This window comes from Pleuronectes platessa, chromosome 17, assembly GCF_947347685.1.
Source record: "Pleuronectes platessa chromosome 17, fPlePla1.1, whole genome shotgun sequence".
Taxonomy (NCBI): Eukaryota; Metazoa; Chordata; class Actinopteri; order Pleuronectiformes; family Pleuronectidae; genus Pleuronectes; species Pleuronectes platessa.
The window spans coordinates 14,186,004-14,201,337 of record NC_070642.1 but is presented as its reverse complement, the minus strand read 5'-3'; the positions used below and the strand labels follow the sequence as shown (position 1 = coordinate 14,201,337).

The 15,334-nt window shown below is 42.5% G+C and overlaps 1 protein-coding gene across 2 annotated transcripts in view; it reads right to left on the bottom strand.

Moving 5' to 3' along the window:
- Positions 1-13,555: 13,555 nt before the first annotated feature.
- Positions 13,556-15,334, bottom strand: part of esrrgb (estrogen-related receptor gamma b) — a 35,186-nt gene continuing 33,407 nt past the window's right edge. For both annotated transcript variants that reach the window (XM_053445312.1, XM_053445313.1), the window contains one exon: positions 13,556-13,800. In XM_053445312.1, the coding sequence (XP_053301287.1) occupies positions 13,556-13,800 (245 nt within the window). The remainder of the gene's footprint in view (positions 13,801-15,334) is intronic.

The following is a 15,334-nucleotide window of genomic DNA, read 5'->3' as shown; positions in this document are numbered from 1 at the left end:
CTCGCCGCTCCTCCCTATCACCCCAACACACCCACTTGCCTTTGAAAAACTGTAATTGAATGAGTTTATGTCGTCAAATTGATTAATCATATTAATTTGTACTTATTAGTGGGATGGTTCAAAGCGATGACAATTAGATTAATGAAATTAGTTAATTCTTCCTACTCGCACCGTCCTCCCAACTATAACGAACCCCCCCCCCAAAAAAGCATAGAAAGGGGCGACTTGTGACAAAATTGGCAATCAAGATTTGGCTGCTAATTGAATGTCTGTTTTTATTAATGATGAGGTTTATAAAAGACCTTGAGAAAGGAATATTAATTGATTAATCAAAGTGCTCGAAATGAAAGGGTGAGTATACAAAGCAGAAAATTTCCCACACATTTGATTGTGACGAATCCTGCAGGGAAATTCACAGGATACAAAAATACCTGAGACATTACAAATATAAACTGTTTGGTGACTTTGAGCCAAAATAGCTGTTGTTTAAATGTCTCTACTATATTGGTGTGAAGTATCTTTATGTGTTTTCTATCACTTTTGTTTAATGTTTTACTGTAAAGCACATTTAGTGTGTATGAAATGTGCTATACAAATAAAATGTATTGATTGTTATGTGTTTATTATTTCTGCATATTTCCACTGAGAACATCTGACTTTACAAACCCGGATATCAGTTGATTTTGTATGAATTTTGCTGAAATCTTCACACTAGTCTGAAGAATCGAGTCTGTACTTGTCAGTAAACCATGATAAAGAGGCTCCTCTGAAATAAAACACAGCACAAACCTGCAGACTTTACAGTGGAGCATGGAAGTGGCCTGACCACAGATCAGTTCTGCAGGGAGCCACATGTCCCGATGGGACCGCAGCCACACATTCATCATGCCTGTTTGCCTGTTGTGGAAAAGCAAAAAATCCACATAAATATATGTAAATCATAGGTAAACAGAGAGAGATCTCCGGAGCCGATAGGCCGCTTTGAATTTCAACAAGCCGCCTGACGGTTACAAATGACGCTTGTGAAAAAGAAGTGATTGTTTGATATGATAAAGATGAAATGTAATAGTTTACGCTACCATGAATCTGATTGTAACGTCGGCACTATTAGAACGGCTGATAAGAGCATTTATGACTATTTGCTCGGTGTGATAAAGGGAAGTGGTCTGTTTGATTAATATGAGCAGCTGGCCGGCTCCAGGTTCAACGGATTGTGTTGTTGCATATAACTTACAGTAATGGGCTGGTGTGCATACTGAAACATGAACTGTCACACGTGTGAGATAAGCGGAATTATGACTAACGCGCTCTGCATTTACAAAGTGTGATGTTTGATATGCACGCTGTGTAAATGTGGGGTGAGTAATGTTTTTGTTTTTCGCAGGAAAAAATATTCACTTGGACGGTGAGATGCTATCTGTTGGTGTGGGCCTTGGAAAAAGTGGAAATGAGGTTGGTTTCCACATTCAAAAAACATATCAATCTTGCTCATAGTTATGCGGCTGGAATGGATTACACCACCACTTCAGCCATTCAGTCAGTGTTTTGGGTCAGCAGTTTCCTTTTCTCCACACACCACTATAGACAAAAAATCTAAAGACAATTAAAATCATGCTTGTTCGATTGTGTGTGTTTGACAAGCTTCATCAGCATATGGAGAGTTTCCATAACACACAAGCCAATACAGACATGACATTCATTCAGTGGTATAAGCCGTGGTACATTACTGAGGTTACTTCCTTTACACCGAATCTCTATTTAAGCTTTTATTGATACTTATACAGTCATCACACAGTTCATCCATTTTCAAGAAATTCCAATCGTCTTCTGCATTGTCTTTCAATATTTTTGATTCTGCATAACGTCCATTTCTCCACTTCTCTTCCAGCTGTTGTAGCCTGGGGCGATGTGTCCGTGTTTTAAGTAAATTTCCTCTCCCATCTCTGAAAAGGGTTTTGCTAAAACTAAAAGACCTGTTGTGAACCTCCCAATATTCCCACTATAAAGTCCAGTTTTCGCTCTGAGTGGAAGTTTACTGTTGTTCAAACTGCTGAAAATAAGAATACTGCACAAAGCTGCTGCTGAGATATGGAAATATCAGGCTTCAGAGATGCAGTGAAAATGTTTTATTTATGATAAATCACTTTTAAAAATGCAAAGGATCCAGGTTTCATGTGGGAAATTCAAATCCGACGCATAGTAATATTGTGGAAAAACACAAACTGCTAATTGAAAATGAGGCTGAAGTGTGGGAACACTCTGCTGTTCAGACATATAACAGACATAGAACAGACATAGAACAGACTAATTCATTGGACACTTGAGCAAGAAAACAGTTATGATCAAATAGTGATGAAGAAGAGGTCTTTAGCAATTACCTGATACTGATTGACACACCAATTACATCCCATAATAATAAGCATCTTCACTTGAATGGGCCATTTGTTAAATAATCAAGAAGTCGCATCATAAAAATGTCAAACTGATTCAATATTTATGTCAGACCAAAAGTCCAAATAAGTAAATTTGTTAATTAATAAAACAGATAAAAGCGACTAATCCTCACAAATGAGAAGCCGAACCAGAGGTATATTAGATAGATCATAACATCATTATAAACTAATTGTCTTTTAAATCAACTAATCAATGAATGGAGTAATCCTGGCCGCTCTAGCTGTGATTAATCTTAGCTCGAGTTATTATTAAGAAGCGTGTTAGCAGGAGGAACAGGAGCATCAGCCACTGAGAACTGAAAAAGGTGAAGGTGCTCACTGGACACCCGGGGGAAACCGTTATTGGATCCTCATTTTCCGATACCTGCCTGGATCCCTGACGGCCCCACTTCATCCTCAACTGTATCACTCCAACAAAAAAAGTGGCCACTGATCTTCGGACCCAACCCCGATACATTTCAAGAGCTCGATGTCCCACTGACAGGATCCAAACCTCTCTGTGCTGACCGTATTGACAGCCATCAATGTTTGACTTGATCAAATACTACCGCACCAGTCAGAGGCCATCAGTGGTCAAGGCATCCTCATCGGCAAGATCTATCGTCTCAATTTACACAGTCCATCCTCTTTAAACTGTGCTATTGATCTTGGCCTAGGTCACGGAGGTTTGGCATCAAGGTAGGGTAGATGCGTGGAAGTGGGGGTGGACAGGGAGTAAGGACGGAAAGGGGAAAGAAAAAGGACACAGAGAGGAAGAGGCTTCCCCTGGGCGTCTCCAGTGCCAGGTTCTTCTTTATTAGCATTTGACCCTGGTCTTGGCTTTACTGCTCAATGCGGTGGCCTTACTTTCAGCATATAGTCGATGGCTGTCAATATTTTGAACGAGGATTTGTCACTGCTCTTCAAGTAAAGCTTAAAAATACTTTAAACAAACTGGCTCCATCCATTTGAGGTCAACGTTTTGGGCAATTCTATTTCTCCAAATTCCATTTCTTGATTTTTGTCAACATTTGAGTGAAAGTCAATATCAAACAACAACCCAATTTTCAAATCAATTGTCCTGCTTTTTTTTAAAGCTTTCTTTTCGATCTAACAGGTGCTCTGTATCCCCACACTTGCTGTTCAGTGATGGGCACATCTCGCGGTCGCCTGTTGCTGTTGTTATTTTACAGCTCCGTGCCTCAGTCCATTAGCAACACCGCTGCCAGAGCAGAGCCGATAAACCATCTGGCCGGGCTCCTGAAACAGATAGCAGCCTCTTAATGGAGTGAAAAAGTAAAAGCAATTAATGTCACATTAGCACATCACTAATAAGGCCTGCCCTCCAGTATGGTGCAGTGAGAATAATGGGTTGGTTCAGCCGGAGATGCATCCCAACAACCCTTCACTGTTAGTCCTGAGCACGGCCGTGTTATCAGAATTCATGTCCATGAACGGATTAAACGCTTCCAGGTCAACCGATCTTTCACTTGTACTGTAGAGTCAAGTACTTTGAATTTAAAATGGGAAATATTGAATTTTTGGCCAATTGGTGGCAGTGCAACAAACTGTGCCGGGAGTTCATTCTACTGTGGAGTTTTCAATCCTCTAAAACGGACACTGGCGTTTTCAAATAAAAACAAAGAATATCTTCTTTAATTTGGAAGGAGCAAAACTACATAACCACCCCAACTCCCACATTCACTTACTGATTGGATCTTACTATGCACAACGTATCTTTCCCTGATTCATAATGCTCCTATTACGTGACTCCTTCCTGAAAGGAAACTAATGACATCAACCTCGACTGCCAGGGGTGAATGCCACATGGATAACTGATTACAAACCTAAGGAAATGTGTCATTGGTAAAAGAAAATAAATCCCTGGTCGTCCGTTCGGCAACTGCTTTTCCTCATTTGCAGTATTTCCTGCCACCAACTGCCATTTTGAAAATGTGCTTCCTGTTTACACCGTACATAAATATATGGTTTGTTAAATATGGCTTTAAGTTCATCTGGATAGAGACTTTTCTATACACTGAGTGTGAACATTCATTGTAGCTCTGCTTTTGGTCTCCACCAGTACCTGAGAAGTTGCTAGTTGCTGACTCGCTGAGTGACATTGATGCTGAACAGTTCTAAACAAATAACTACTCTGATCAGCTCATCTTAATGGTATGCTAACAGTGATAATTCTGTATATTAAGCAGGTATTAGGCTATTGTTTACCCTCAGTTTAGCGTGTTAGCATGCTAACATTTACTAATTGGCACAAAACACAACATGCAGCTGAGGCTGATGGGAATTTCATTAGTATTATATAAAAATACACTTATCCTGTTTTCTGTTACGGTGACAGCAGTTCACAACCACATAGAACATTAATCTGTGCTAAAATATTGTTCCGGGTAAAAACAAAAGATCCAAGCCCTCATGTGTTTAGTCAGAAACAAAGTTGTGATATTAGATCTTTATTTTTCTATAACCAACAGTAGCTGCGTGTGAGTCTGTGAATCCATTGTTGTCATGACCTCCCAGACTCGTCTGCGAACTGTAAGTCAAACTTCACACAGCATCATCCCACCCAGTCTCCAGAGCCTGCCCAAAACAATCCACGTCCTCTGGCTTGATTGAGCTGCGGGGTTTTTAAGCTCTGCTTTAATTGTTGTCTTTTCCAGTGTTTAATTATAAAAGCACCAAAGCAGCGTCTAATTCCACCACGTTCCGCTAATTATGTTTGTTAATCGAGCTTTTTCTCTGTGATGGCGTCACACTCATTAACTCAGCGGTGACACTGCCCTTAACTGGATAAGAGGCCATTGAGTCACTTTTCTTTCATTAACATGATAGTTTCCTCACAAACATCAGCCCTGACGCCCCCTGGTTCAAAGCATGAGAAGCAACATCAGACATACCTTTCAGAATAAAGGGCTGCATGTTGCTTTAAGTCATAAACAAGATGCAATAAGTGGATTCCTGTCAGATTTCTGAGTATAGTGAGTCCACATCAGAGAATCCTCCCAACACAAAGAAAAAGCTGCAAACAAGAACTCCTTCCACTTCGGGGGAGACGTGTCAGCTGTGCTGCATAATCTTGTTGCAGGAACAACACACCTCTGTGTTCTGTAGGTTTAATAAGGATCAGTGTGGAAAGAGAAGCTGCAAAAACCTCCAAAATGTCAGACACTGCAGTATCATCACTCATGGCAAATGGCCTTCTTTCTCCAGCCTCCCCCCCTTTGTCTTTTTTGTTGTGATCCTCCTGGGCCCCCGGTGCAGAGCGGCGATGCTGCGGACTGATTATTTAAAGCAGCTTGCGAGCTTTCAGGTCATCTAACGGAGCGGCCGACTGATGCCTCTTTTGCAAAGTCAGTGAAGGAAATGCTCTGCGGCTAATCTACGTAGAGTTTAAGTCATCCGATTTGAACATCACAAAGTTAAAATCACGCATAACTCCATTTAACGTAAGGCCCAATGTAGACAGGAAACATGCCGACACCACCACTGCTCTCAAATCCCCCAGAACCCCCCATTCCCATACCCACACATGCCCTCAATTACCCTACGAGCGCCACATGTGCGACGCCATTAATAAGATCCACTAATAATGGCGGGCGAGCTCCATTGGCCGTGAGTGAGATTTGACTAATTACTGTAATTGTATTGGAGTCATGCTCATTAAATATGAAAATTGTGTTCTGTGAAATGAACGGGGTTTCATGATCACTCTTGTACGGACAGGCGAGAAATAAATTAGGGAACAGTTTCTCGTTGCGCAATTAACTCGTGCACACACAGCTACCTGCCACACCTCCCGCCCCGAAAATATAACGTTAGCGTGTGTGTGTGTGTGTGTGTTTTTGTGGATGTTTGCCAATGTGCCATTACTTGTTGCTCATGATTCTCTTTACACATACAGGATGCATGACCTGCTTGCCTATGAAACGTGGAAATGTTAATATTGTGCAAAGCATATAATTGCAGTTGTAATGACATTTTTCCTTTATTTTTTTTTGCCTACATTTAATTAATTCTTTCATCACATTTGATATTATCTGTAGCTTATATCAAGGGCTTTTTTTTCTAAACAGGCAACCGCTCAAAATCGTTTTTTGTGAATTTTACGGTTATAAAATGAGTTTTTGGACCCTAGTAATTATACATTTTTTTATTTTTCAAATAGAAACCAATTTGTAAAGTCACATTTTGTAACTGACAAAAGCACAAGCTGCACACACACACTTGAAATCCGTTTTATCATTGTATCCGTGACATTTCTGCCCATAGACAATCAATAGCTCCAATCTAAACACAACAGACTGCTCCCTTCACACAACAGGATGTGCCGATGACTCTCTACTGGAACTTTTGTTCATACTTTCCTTCCATCACCTCTTGGGATTTTAAAGCAGCTGTCAGGACTCCGGAGCCTAGACGACAGCGTCTGGGAGTGGCTGCGTCCCCGGGGACTGGAGCATCCTTTTTCCTTTTTTTTCGTCTCTCCCCCCTCCTTGTGTTTCTGCACGCTCAAGTTGTTTGAGAAATCTCGCAATGCAAATGCGCTACTTACCTTTACCGCCCAGCAACAAAACTGTGTCACGCCGAGAGCTCTTTCTCCGCGAGAGCCCTGGTTTTGTCTGAGGAGATATAGAGGTGAGGAGAGGCAGGTAAACAAAGCATAATGTGGAGGTCAAATGCTAATGAGCGCTCCATTTGTTACGACTGGCTCCCTCCAAAGGCAAAGCAACAACGTCAGAGGAACCCAGACATAATAAATCATCCAAATAAATAATAAAGATTCTGAGAGGACTTTGCTGCGTTTCGTAGAATGAATTTACAGCCCAGACCCAGATTTCTCTCATGTGGCCTTATTCGAATCGGCCCATTTTTAAAGCGGCTTGCCTCGAGGCAGCCGGACGGTTGCAGGTCCGTTTCCAGGCCTAACACGTAATTTCCATCTGCTCGCTCGTTAATAGGGTGAGACCAGAGAGAACCCCTCTATGAACTGTAAGTTGCTTTCGTTGAAATACACGCCACAGCTCAAACAGATGCAGGGCCAGGAGGGGTATGCAGCTGTCGCGAGGCCTTAGAAACCCCACAGCTGCCCTGTCTCCGTCTGAGACCCCCCCTCGAGTAAAAGGAGACCAAAAGACGGACGTGACCGATGAGGTGAGGAAAAACCCGGAGAGGCAGGTGGATGTGGAGAATCACGGGTGAGTGGAGGGATGGTTTCATTCTCATCCCTTCCTCCCTGCACTCTCTGTGTCTCCGTCACTACCTATAGATGGCGCTCAATTCATTTTGAAAGCAGAGGCCCTTGTTGGGGCTGTCCATCACTGAGTGCCACAGACTGCACGGTGGTGGGGATGATCTGCAGAGAAAGGCACCCTTACCTGTCCTTGAGCCAGGCGAGAGGGAGAGGGAGAGGAAGAGAGAGAGAGAGAGAGAGAGAGAGGAAGAGAGAGAGAGAGAGAGGAAATAGTAGATTCAGCATGTATGTGCGCTGTAGCCGGGAGCAATAAATCATGACCTTCTTCAATTTACACAGGGAGCATATTGATGGTTTCCTATCTCCTTCACTCACTTTCACCTAGTTACATTGTCTAAGACAACACCACTCCGGGTAACCATGACTGACACTTTACAGCCTATTCTCAGTGGACTCTCACCTCGCCCCCCCCCCACGAGGCGAAAGGAAGCGGCGCGAGTGGCCGGGGCCGTGCAGCCGGGGGCCCGGTGGTGACAGCACAAGGTTGCACTAACAGTGTGATCATAGATTTTCTGAAAGAGGTATGGCAACAAGGTTGGCTGATTAACAGACCACGGTGTGACGGAGCCAATGCCCCGTCTTCAGCACAGACACGATTTGAGGGGAACGGAAGGTGGTTGACAAGATGCAAAGTCACGGTGAGGACAGCGGGCCGCGTCCCCATCCTCCTCCGCACGACCGGAAAACACAGCACTCGCAGTTACATGAGAAAAAAGCTGCAATAATGAGAAGTGATTAAAGGTTTTCTTCAGTTTTTAGCCACGTTTAGTTTCCTCGAAGTTGCACAGTGCACAGTGGTTATTTGCTGCAATAATGTGGAGTGGATGGACGCAGCCGTGGCCAAGGGGATAAATAAAAAGATGAAAAAGTGACAAGCCCATTTATTTGTTTTAATTCAATCTTCCGTTGAGAGATCTCTTCGACTGGACATCAGGGTTGATTTTGTTTAAGGGGAAGGGCTCGTGGCAGGCTGATTAAACACAGACTCCCCCCCCTTCCCCTCGACCCCCACACTGGCTGAAGTTGAAAGCCCCAGTAAATGAAATGACTTCCACAGGATTGCACCACAAAGGAAGGGAGTGTGTCAGATGTGCATTCAGCCGGCGTCGTAGCCGAGGCAAGGTCAAACGGGACGCTGTGTAGACGGCGAAAAAACTGAGTGACGGTCCAGACGGGAGGATGCCGTTACACCCCGAGGCACCGTCGCTGTGCCATACATCCAAGTGCACACACACACACACATGACTGGTCATACTGGGACTGTACATTTCCTTTATGTGGGAGGAGATGAGGACAAGGCCGGAATACAACGCAGAGCATTGAACTTGTTGCAGTATATATTAGTAGAGTATATAAAACAACATGATTTAATTTTTGTCCTCATCTATAGTTTGTATTATGGAAGTTGTGTATATATTTCTAGTATGTGAAGGGAAAATGCAAATAAGAATTGTTCTCTTTGTTCTTGTCTTATTCTTTATCTTCACGTATTTAACAGTTGATCGAACTGGTGCTTAAAATGCTTGGTTCACCAATTAAACAAGATATATTATTAATTAGACCCATACTGGAAATCATTAAGCACAGAAATCCTGATATCTTTGCAGGTGCTGCACAAAAATACCCACATGCTGATTTCTTGTTCCCATTTTTCTTTTATTCTACAACGACAAGATGTTTTCAACACAAACAGTCCTCTCCGGCTCTGAGGGTCGTGACCTGAGGAAGCCTGTTTCCTGTAGATGAGATAAGAAGTGTGTGGGTACTTTTTTTGTGATATGCAATCCTGAAAAATAATTAAATTCGTCATTAAATATGCTACAAATGTATACGTTCTTGTAGATTTCTTTCCATAGTCGCTGCCTTGAAGATATTTAAGAAATCACGTGCGGTGGTTATACATAAACCATGTGATTTTTTTATTGTCAATGTACATTCAGTGCACTGTTAGATCTGACTCACTCCAAAAAGCATATATTTACACATGGGTACAGTTAGCATGAACACAACAAACAGAATACAAGAAGATGGCACACGATACTTTCCAGTGAAACCCAGCTGTGGTTGGCTATTTCATATTCATCCCTTTGTTTTTAGCAGTGTGAACGCGTGTGTGTGCATTGCTATCCTGTCTCTTTCTGAGCGTTGGGCAAGTTTATAATTAAAATGAATCCAAAGCTTCCTTTTAGCTTGATTCATACATCACATTGCTAACATAATGCTTTTGAGGGGAGTAAACCTCTTGGGTATTCACGTCTGTGGTACATGCACCTCGCAGGGTCCTTCACACACCGCGGACCAGGACGGCCGGGGAGGTTCCTCCATGCTTTATGTAAATCTCGTCATCTCAGCGTGCACGGAGATAAGATAAGTCCGTAAATGGAACAGCGAATAAGCAGCTTTCTCCTCCGAGGAATGTGCTCCCCAATTGCAGTAGGTTCATCTACATTTTTTTTAATACCCAGTCAGTGATGTCACTTTGTTTCTGTGCCACTGATTCCCAGGAGGAGCCCATGGCCCGCTTCCAAACCCAGTGTAATTTTCAAAATATGAATTGAGGTATAGGGTCGAGATGACTTCAGTCGCTATACGTCCTGCTGTGCTGAGAACCGGAAAATCCACAGAGACAGACACAGAAAACACAAATAAAAGGAGAATATCCCAACCCCGGACAAGTAGAACAGACCTATTCTCACTTGAGTAATTACCCTTTTGACTCACTGCGGTGATTTGTATTATACAGCTATTCAGGTGGGTTCTAAAGTGGTGCTGAAGTTGCTACTACATCATGAAAAAAATTAATTAAACAGGCAAAATAAACACATGACCATCGCTATATCAACGCACACAGCAGCTACAGCACAGGGAATATAGGGAAATATGCACAATACATTTGCCGTGTACAGCACTATACAAAATGTCCATGTTGTAAACAAAGCACAGCTAAATGTCAGCCCCGATGCCCCCCCCAACACAGAGGTGGCCATATTTTGCCATTGCATAGCGCAGTGATCGCTCCGTTACGAAAACTATTACAGACACCCGTGAAATCGCCTTTGCAAAGAGGTTTTTTAGACGAACCCTCCCCGCCATCAACCGAAATAAAACGTCTCGCGTCCCCAAGGTGGAACCAAAGCAGGAATTTAATTGCTCCATTTCTATTGAGAATTTCAGCTTAGGAGACAATTAGAATTAATTGGATGTAGTGGAACCGTTTTAGAACGCGGGAAAGTAAATTAGGCGGTTTTTTTTTTTCTTCTTTTATTTTTCTTATATTAATTTGGGGTGACGGGGGAAAGTTGGGGAGAGAAATGATCTGCTGTGAGTCTTTAAAGTGCACAGAGGAGGTGTACGTGACCGAGCTCTGATCCGTGTGTCTGCGGCGGTCAAGTTTTTTTTTCGGGGGCCAAACACAGATGGAGCTCGTCTCCAGTATGAAAACATGACACACAGCCGGACGCTCAGCAGAATGACGCTATTACTATGAATGACATATTTATAAATAACATCCATATTCATGAGGAAACAGCGGTGAAGTGTAATATCTGGCTCAAAATGCAGTTTCTCTCACCCCGTTTGACGACACTCAGCTTTGGTTTGCTACTGTACAAAGGTGGTTCACCCCCCCCCCCCCCCCCAGCTTCAACTGGGGACGGATTAGCTAGTTATACATTTAGGGGGAGTGCATCATGGGAATTGTATTCTCTACTGTATTGGCTTATAATTATCTATGCACTACATTACGGTGAATCAATAGCTCGCGTTTCCTGTAGGGATTGTCTGCAGTTACTGGTCGCTTGGCTTTTTCTGTTTTACGTCTTGTTTGGGCAGAAGCTAATGGCACTTGACACTTTAAAGACAAGACAGTGTTCATAAGGGAGAATATGTGTCTCACTAAAATCCTACGAGCAGCTCATTTATCTATTATCGGGTTATTTTCGTTCCATCCAACCCGCTCTGGTTATCAGAACGGTAAGAAATATGTTGATAGCTGTGCCACGTTACTCTCACTGCTTTCTTTGAATAATTTGGCAACTGGTTTACAATAGATGGCTATAACACTCTAAAAGTCTAGTTTCACTTCTGGAATATGTGGACTACGCACTTAGCCTGTGTCAGATTGCGATTGTTTGTAAAATCCTGCACACAGTTCAGTAACAGCCTGAATGATGAGATCACACCGTCATTAAAGACGAGCTAAAAACTGATAGAGGACATCCGTAAACTGAGGTCTCGTGTTTTCTTTAATCATTAATGCAGAGTGATGCAATTCAAGTTACGCTCAGAAACATGTGTCATTATATTGGTGCACACAAACATTTAAACCAGGCATCTGTTAACGTGTTAAATATAACCAGGTTTGTTGTCAGTTGTCGAAATTGACATTAAACAAGCCTTACAAGTTTTATTTTTATTTGCCCCCCTTGAAACATGGAAAGATCAAATGATCAAAGGGAAGATTATTTGTCGTATTTAACGAATTCCTTTCATCTGTTGCAGTTAGGTGTCAACATTTTTTACATTGGTTGTTTATGTATAGGCAAATCTTTTTTTTTTATCTCTGATGATATAGGAAATACATCTTTGAAACAAATGATTATTTTCACCATTGATGAATCTGCTGATTCATCAATTTCTTTTTCAGTTGTGAAAACGGATGCTTTCAATATTGTGACACTTGTTTGAGTGTAACCTAAACAAAGGGGGGTTGGACACAAGAAAAAGCAAAACGTACACAATATAATGCAATGTAATACGGCACCATCACAACATATAGACTCAAAATGACCACAGAGGTGAATACGAACCCTTGAGACACGACTGAACGTTACAATCATCACAAAGGTGGTTTTATTATTATTGCAGGGCTATCAGGTGGATTAACGGCCATATTAGATTGCATTAAATTGCATTGCTGTTGTTGTGTCCTTTGTCTGTATTTATCCAAAAATAAAGGTTCACGTGAAAAAACCTTTTAGCTTAGTATGTGTGTGTTTCACAGTTTATTTTAGTTGCCAATGAGAAGTGACGAGCAAGTCTCTAGAAGCAGAAACCGATGAACCGAGGCTAATTTCGCTGCCGGACGAAATAACACCCATTATTGCCGCGTTGTTCATGGATGCTTAGTGCAAACACTTTGTGAACTATGATCACCAGCCAACCTCAATCCTCCTGTGAGCACCGAGTCGACCATCGCCACCGAGTCGATGAAGCTACAATGAGGTAAATATATCACGAGGAAGTCGAGTTACACGCCCGCAGTGGGCGGCGCTTTCTTTGATGACGAATATAAGAATATGTCTAACATTTCTCCCCTCTCCCCCCCGCCCTCCCCTGCCCAGTGCAAGTTCACACAATATACAGTACACATATTATATGCAGACCAGTTAGAGACTATTGCTTCGACAACTGAGATTAGAAAATACCAAAGGAAGAAACAAAAACAAAACAAACACGTACAGCGGCCGTCACATGGCCACGCAGTTCTTCAGGACATTTAAATTAACACACTTTTCATGTTGAGATGAAAATAAGATAAGAAACAAATTCACAGAAGCTTCAGGTGATATACAGCAGTGGGTCTCTGGTTATAACAAGACCTTTAGTTGCCTGATTTCTGTACACAACATATTTATATACATCATCGTGATCCCACATCAATCAGGTTGATATTCGAGCCTCTCCAGTTCCGTTTTCTCTTTATGTTTAATACGATTTAAAAGTGTTAAAATGACTCAGTAGTCCAAAGCTTCATCCCTTCACTGTCAGTTGGCACGCTGCCTTAGTTTTCACGGGCTGTCTCTCGCCTCGCATTGGGCAATGCAGCTGCCTGTCAAGCATCTGGCCCCGGTTGTCAAGCCTTGGCCTCCAACATCTCGAGGAATAGTTTGTGCATCGGGACCTTGCCCTGCATTTTGATGCTGTAGAAGTGCTGAACGGCCTTGGTGGCGGTCTGACGGAGCAGCGGCAGGGTCATGAGGAGCTTGCCTGCCCGCCGAGGGTCCTCCGGGTGCTGGGAGCCCTCAAAGTCCTGCAGGGCCTCGTGGAGAGAATCCTGGAGCCTTTGGACGGCCTCGATGTTCTCTACGTGCATGGAGTCTGGGGCGGGAATGGTGGTGGGGGAGGGATGAATGAAAATATGTCGGAGGGAAGGCAAACAGTAAATATTTAATCATTCATATTTTAAAGTTACATATTAAACTGGAGTTGAGCGCACAAGGCCCAACAGTCCCCTAAACTTATAACTAAGGCCACATTAGATTTCTCAACTCCACATATGTGGAAGTTACAGGTTTCTAGACGTATTTGTTACTATACAGCGGCTGAAAACAACGTACACTGCCAAATCAATATTCACACAATTATCTGAGAATTCATCAAAGATTTCTCTCAATGTTAAAAAAAAAAAAAAAAAATCCTGAATCAGCACCTAAATGTATTTAGTTCTTCCCTGACCCATAACCCACCCTTCCAATAAGTTCTGTTGTAATCAGCCCAGTAGTTTTTGCAGTATCGTTCAAACTAACAAACAAACAAATGCAGATAAAACACAACCTCCTTGGCGGACAAAACAAATGCATTCGACGAAAAGCCTTTTCTACTGATCTGCGTTGTCGCAGCACATCCGCTGCTGCGACAACTTTGGTGTTTTTTGCAGCAGCGTCAGCCGGCTCTCGATTCCACATCCAGTCTTTGTAAACATGCAATTTTGGAGAGAGGTTTTCTCTTGTTAGTGGTTAATGACACTCCTTAAATAAATGCCCAAGCGTGGCCAGGACTCTGGGGACAGGCAGGAGAGGGAGATGTACTGTAGGTCTGTATAAATATACAGTGGGACAGGAAAAAGATTCATTTCTTTTGGTATCATGGACCACATACACCCCCCCCCCACCCCCCCCTTGCTAATGAATTCAGATGGCTGCATTACTAGGATATCGTTCAGCTGAATGATGGCAGCAGATGGCCTTCATTTCCATAAGAAAGAGCAGTTGGCCCCCTTACGTATAGGCTCTAAAATAAAACCAGTTGAGACTTATTAAAAACTGCTATCTATGTATAAGTCTACAAGCTAGAAAAAATGAAACGTACTCGTCCTCCAAAGGACAAACTGACGGAGAGCGTTTTAATGGACAAGCAGCGGTTTGCTTTCAGCCAATTTCACTGCCCAGACTCACGGTGTCAGGTCTAATCTGTGTATGCATCATATCCACAATTCATCAACTCCACGATAAAACTGAATGTGAACTCAATCCAGTATTATAATTGAATCAAAACAATTCATCTCGGCTTTATCTATCACAGTAAATTCCACTTGTTTCAGCCTAAACATGCTGTTATTACTGAGGCCGAGCCCAACGTGGGACCGCTGATTGAAGCGGCTGAGTGGATTAGATCGGCGCCGCCGCCAAAGTTGCGGAGTGAAGCAAGACCGTGTGTGAACATGTAAATGAGGCAGAAAAAAGGAAAGTACAAGGCTAATTATGTTCCTAACTGACTGATTAAGTCTCTTTTACCAGTCGCCTTCTGTGTAAATTGCATTTCTATCTTGGGAAATTAACTAGGCTATGTGGACCGCACATGTGTTCCAGCTACTCTTCATTTGAAACCTTCATGTTAATGCCGATCTGATCCT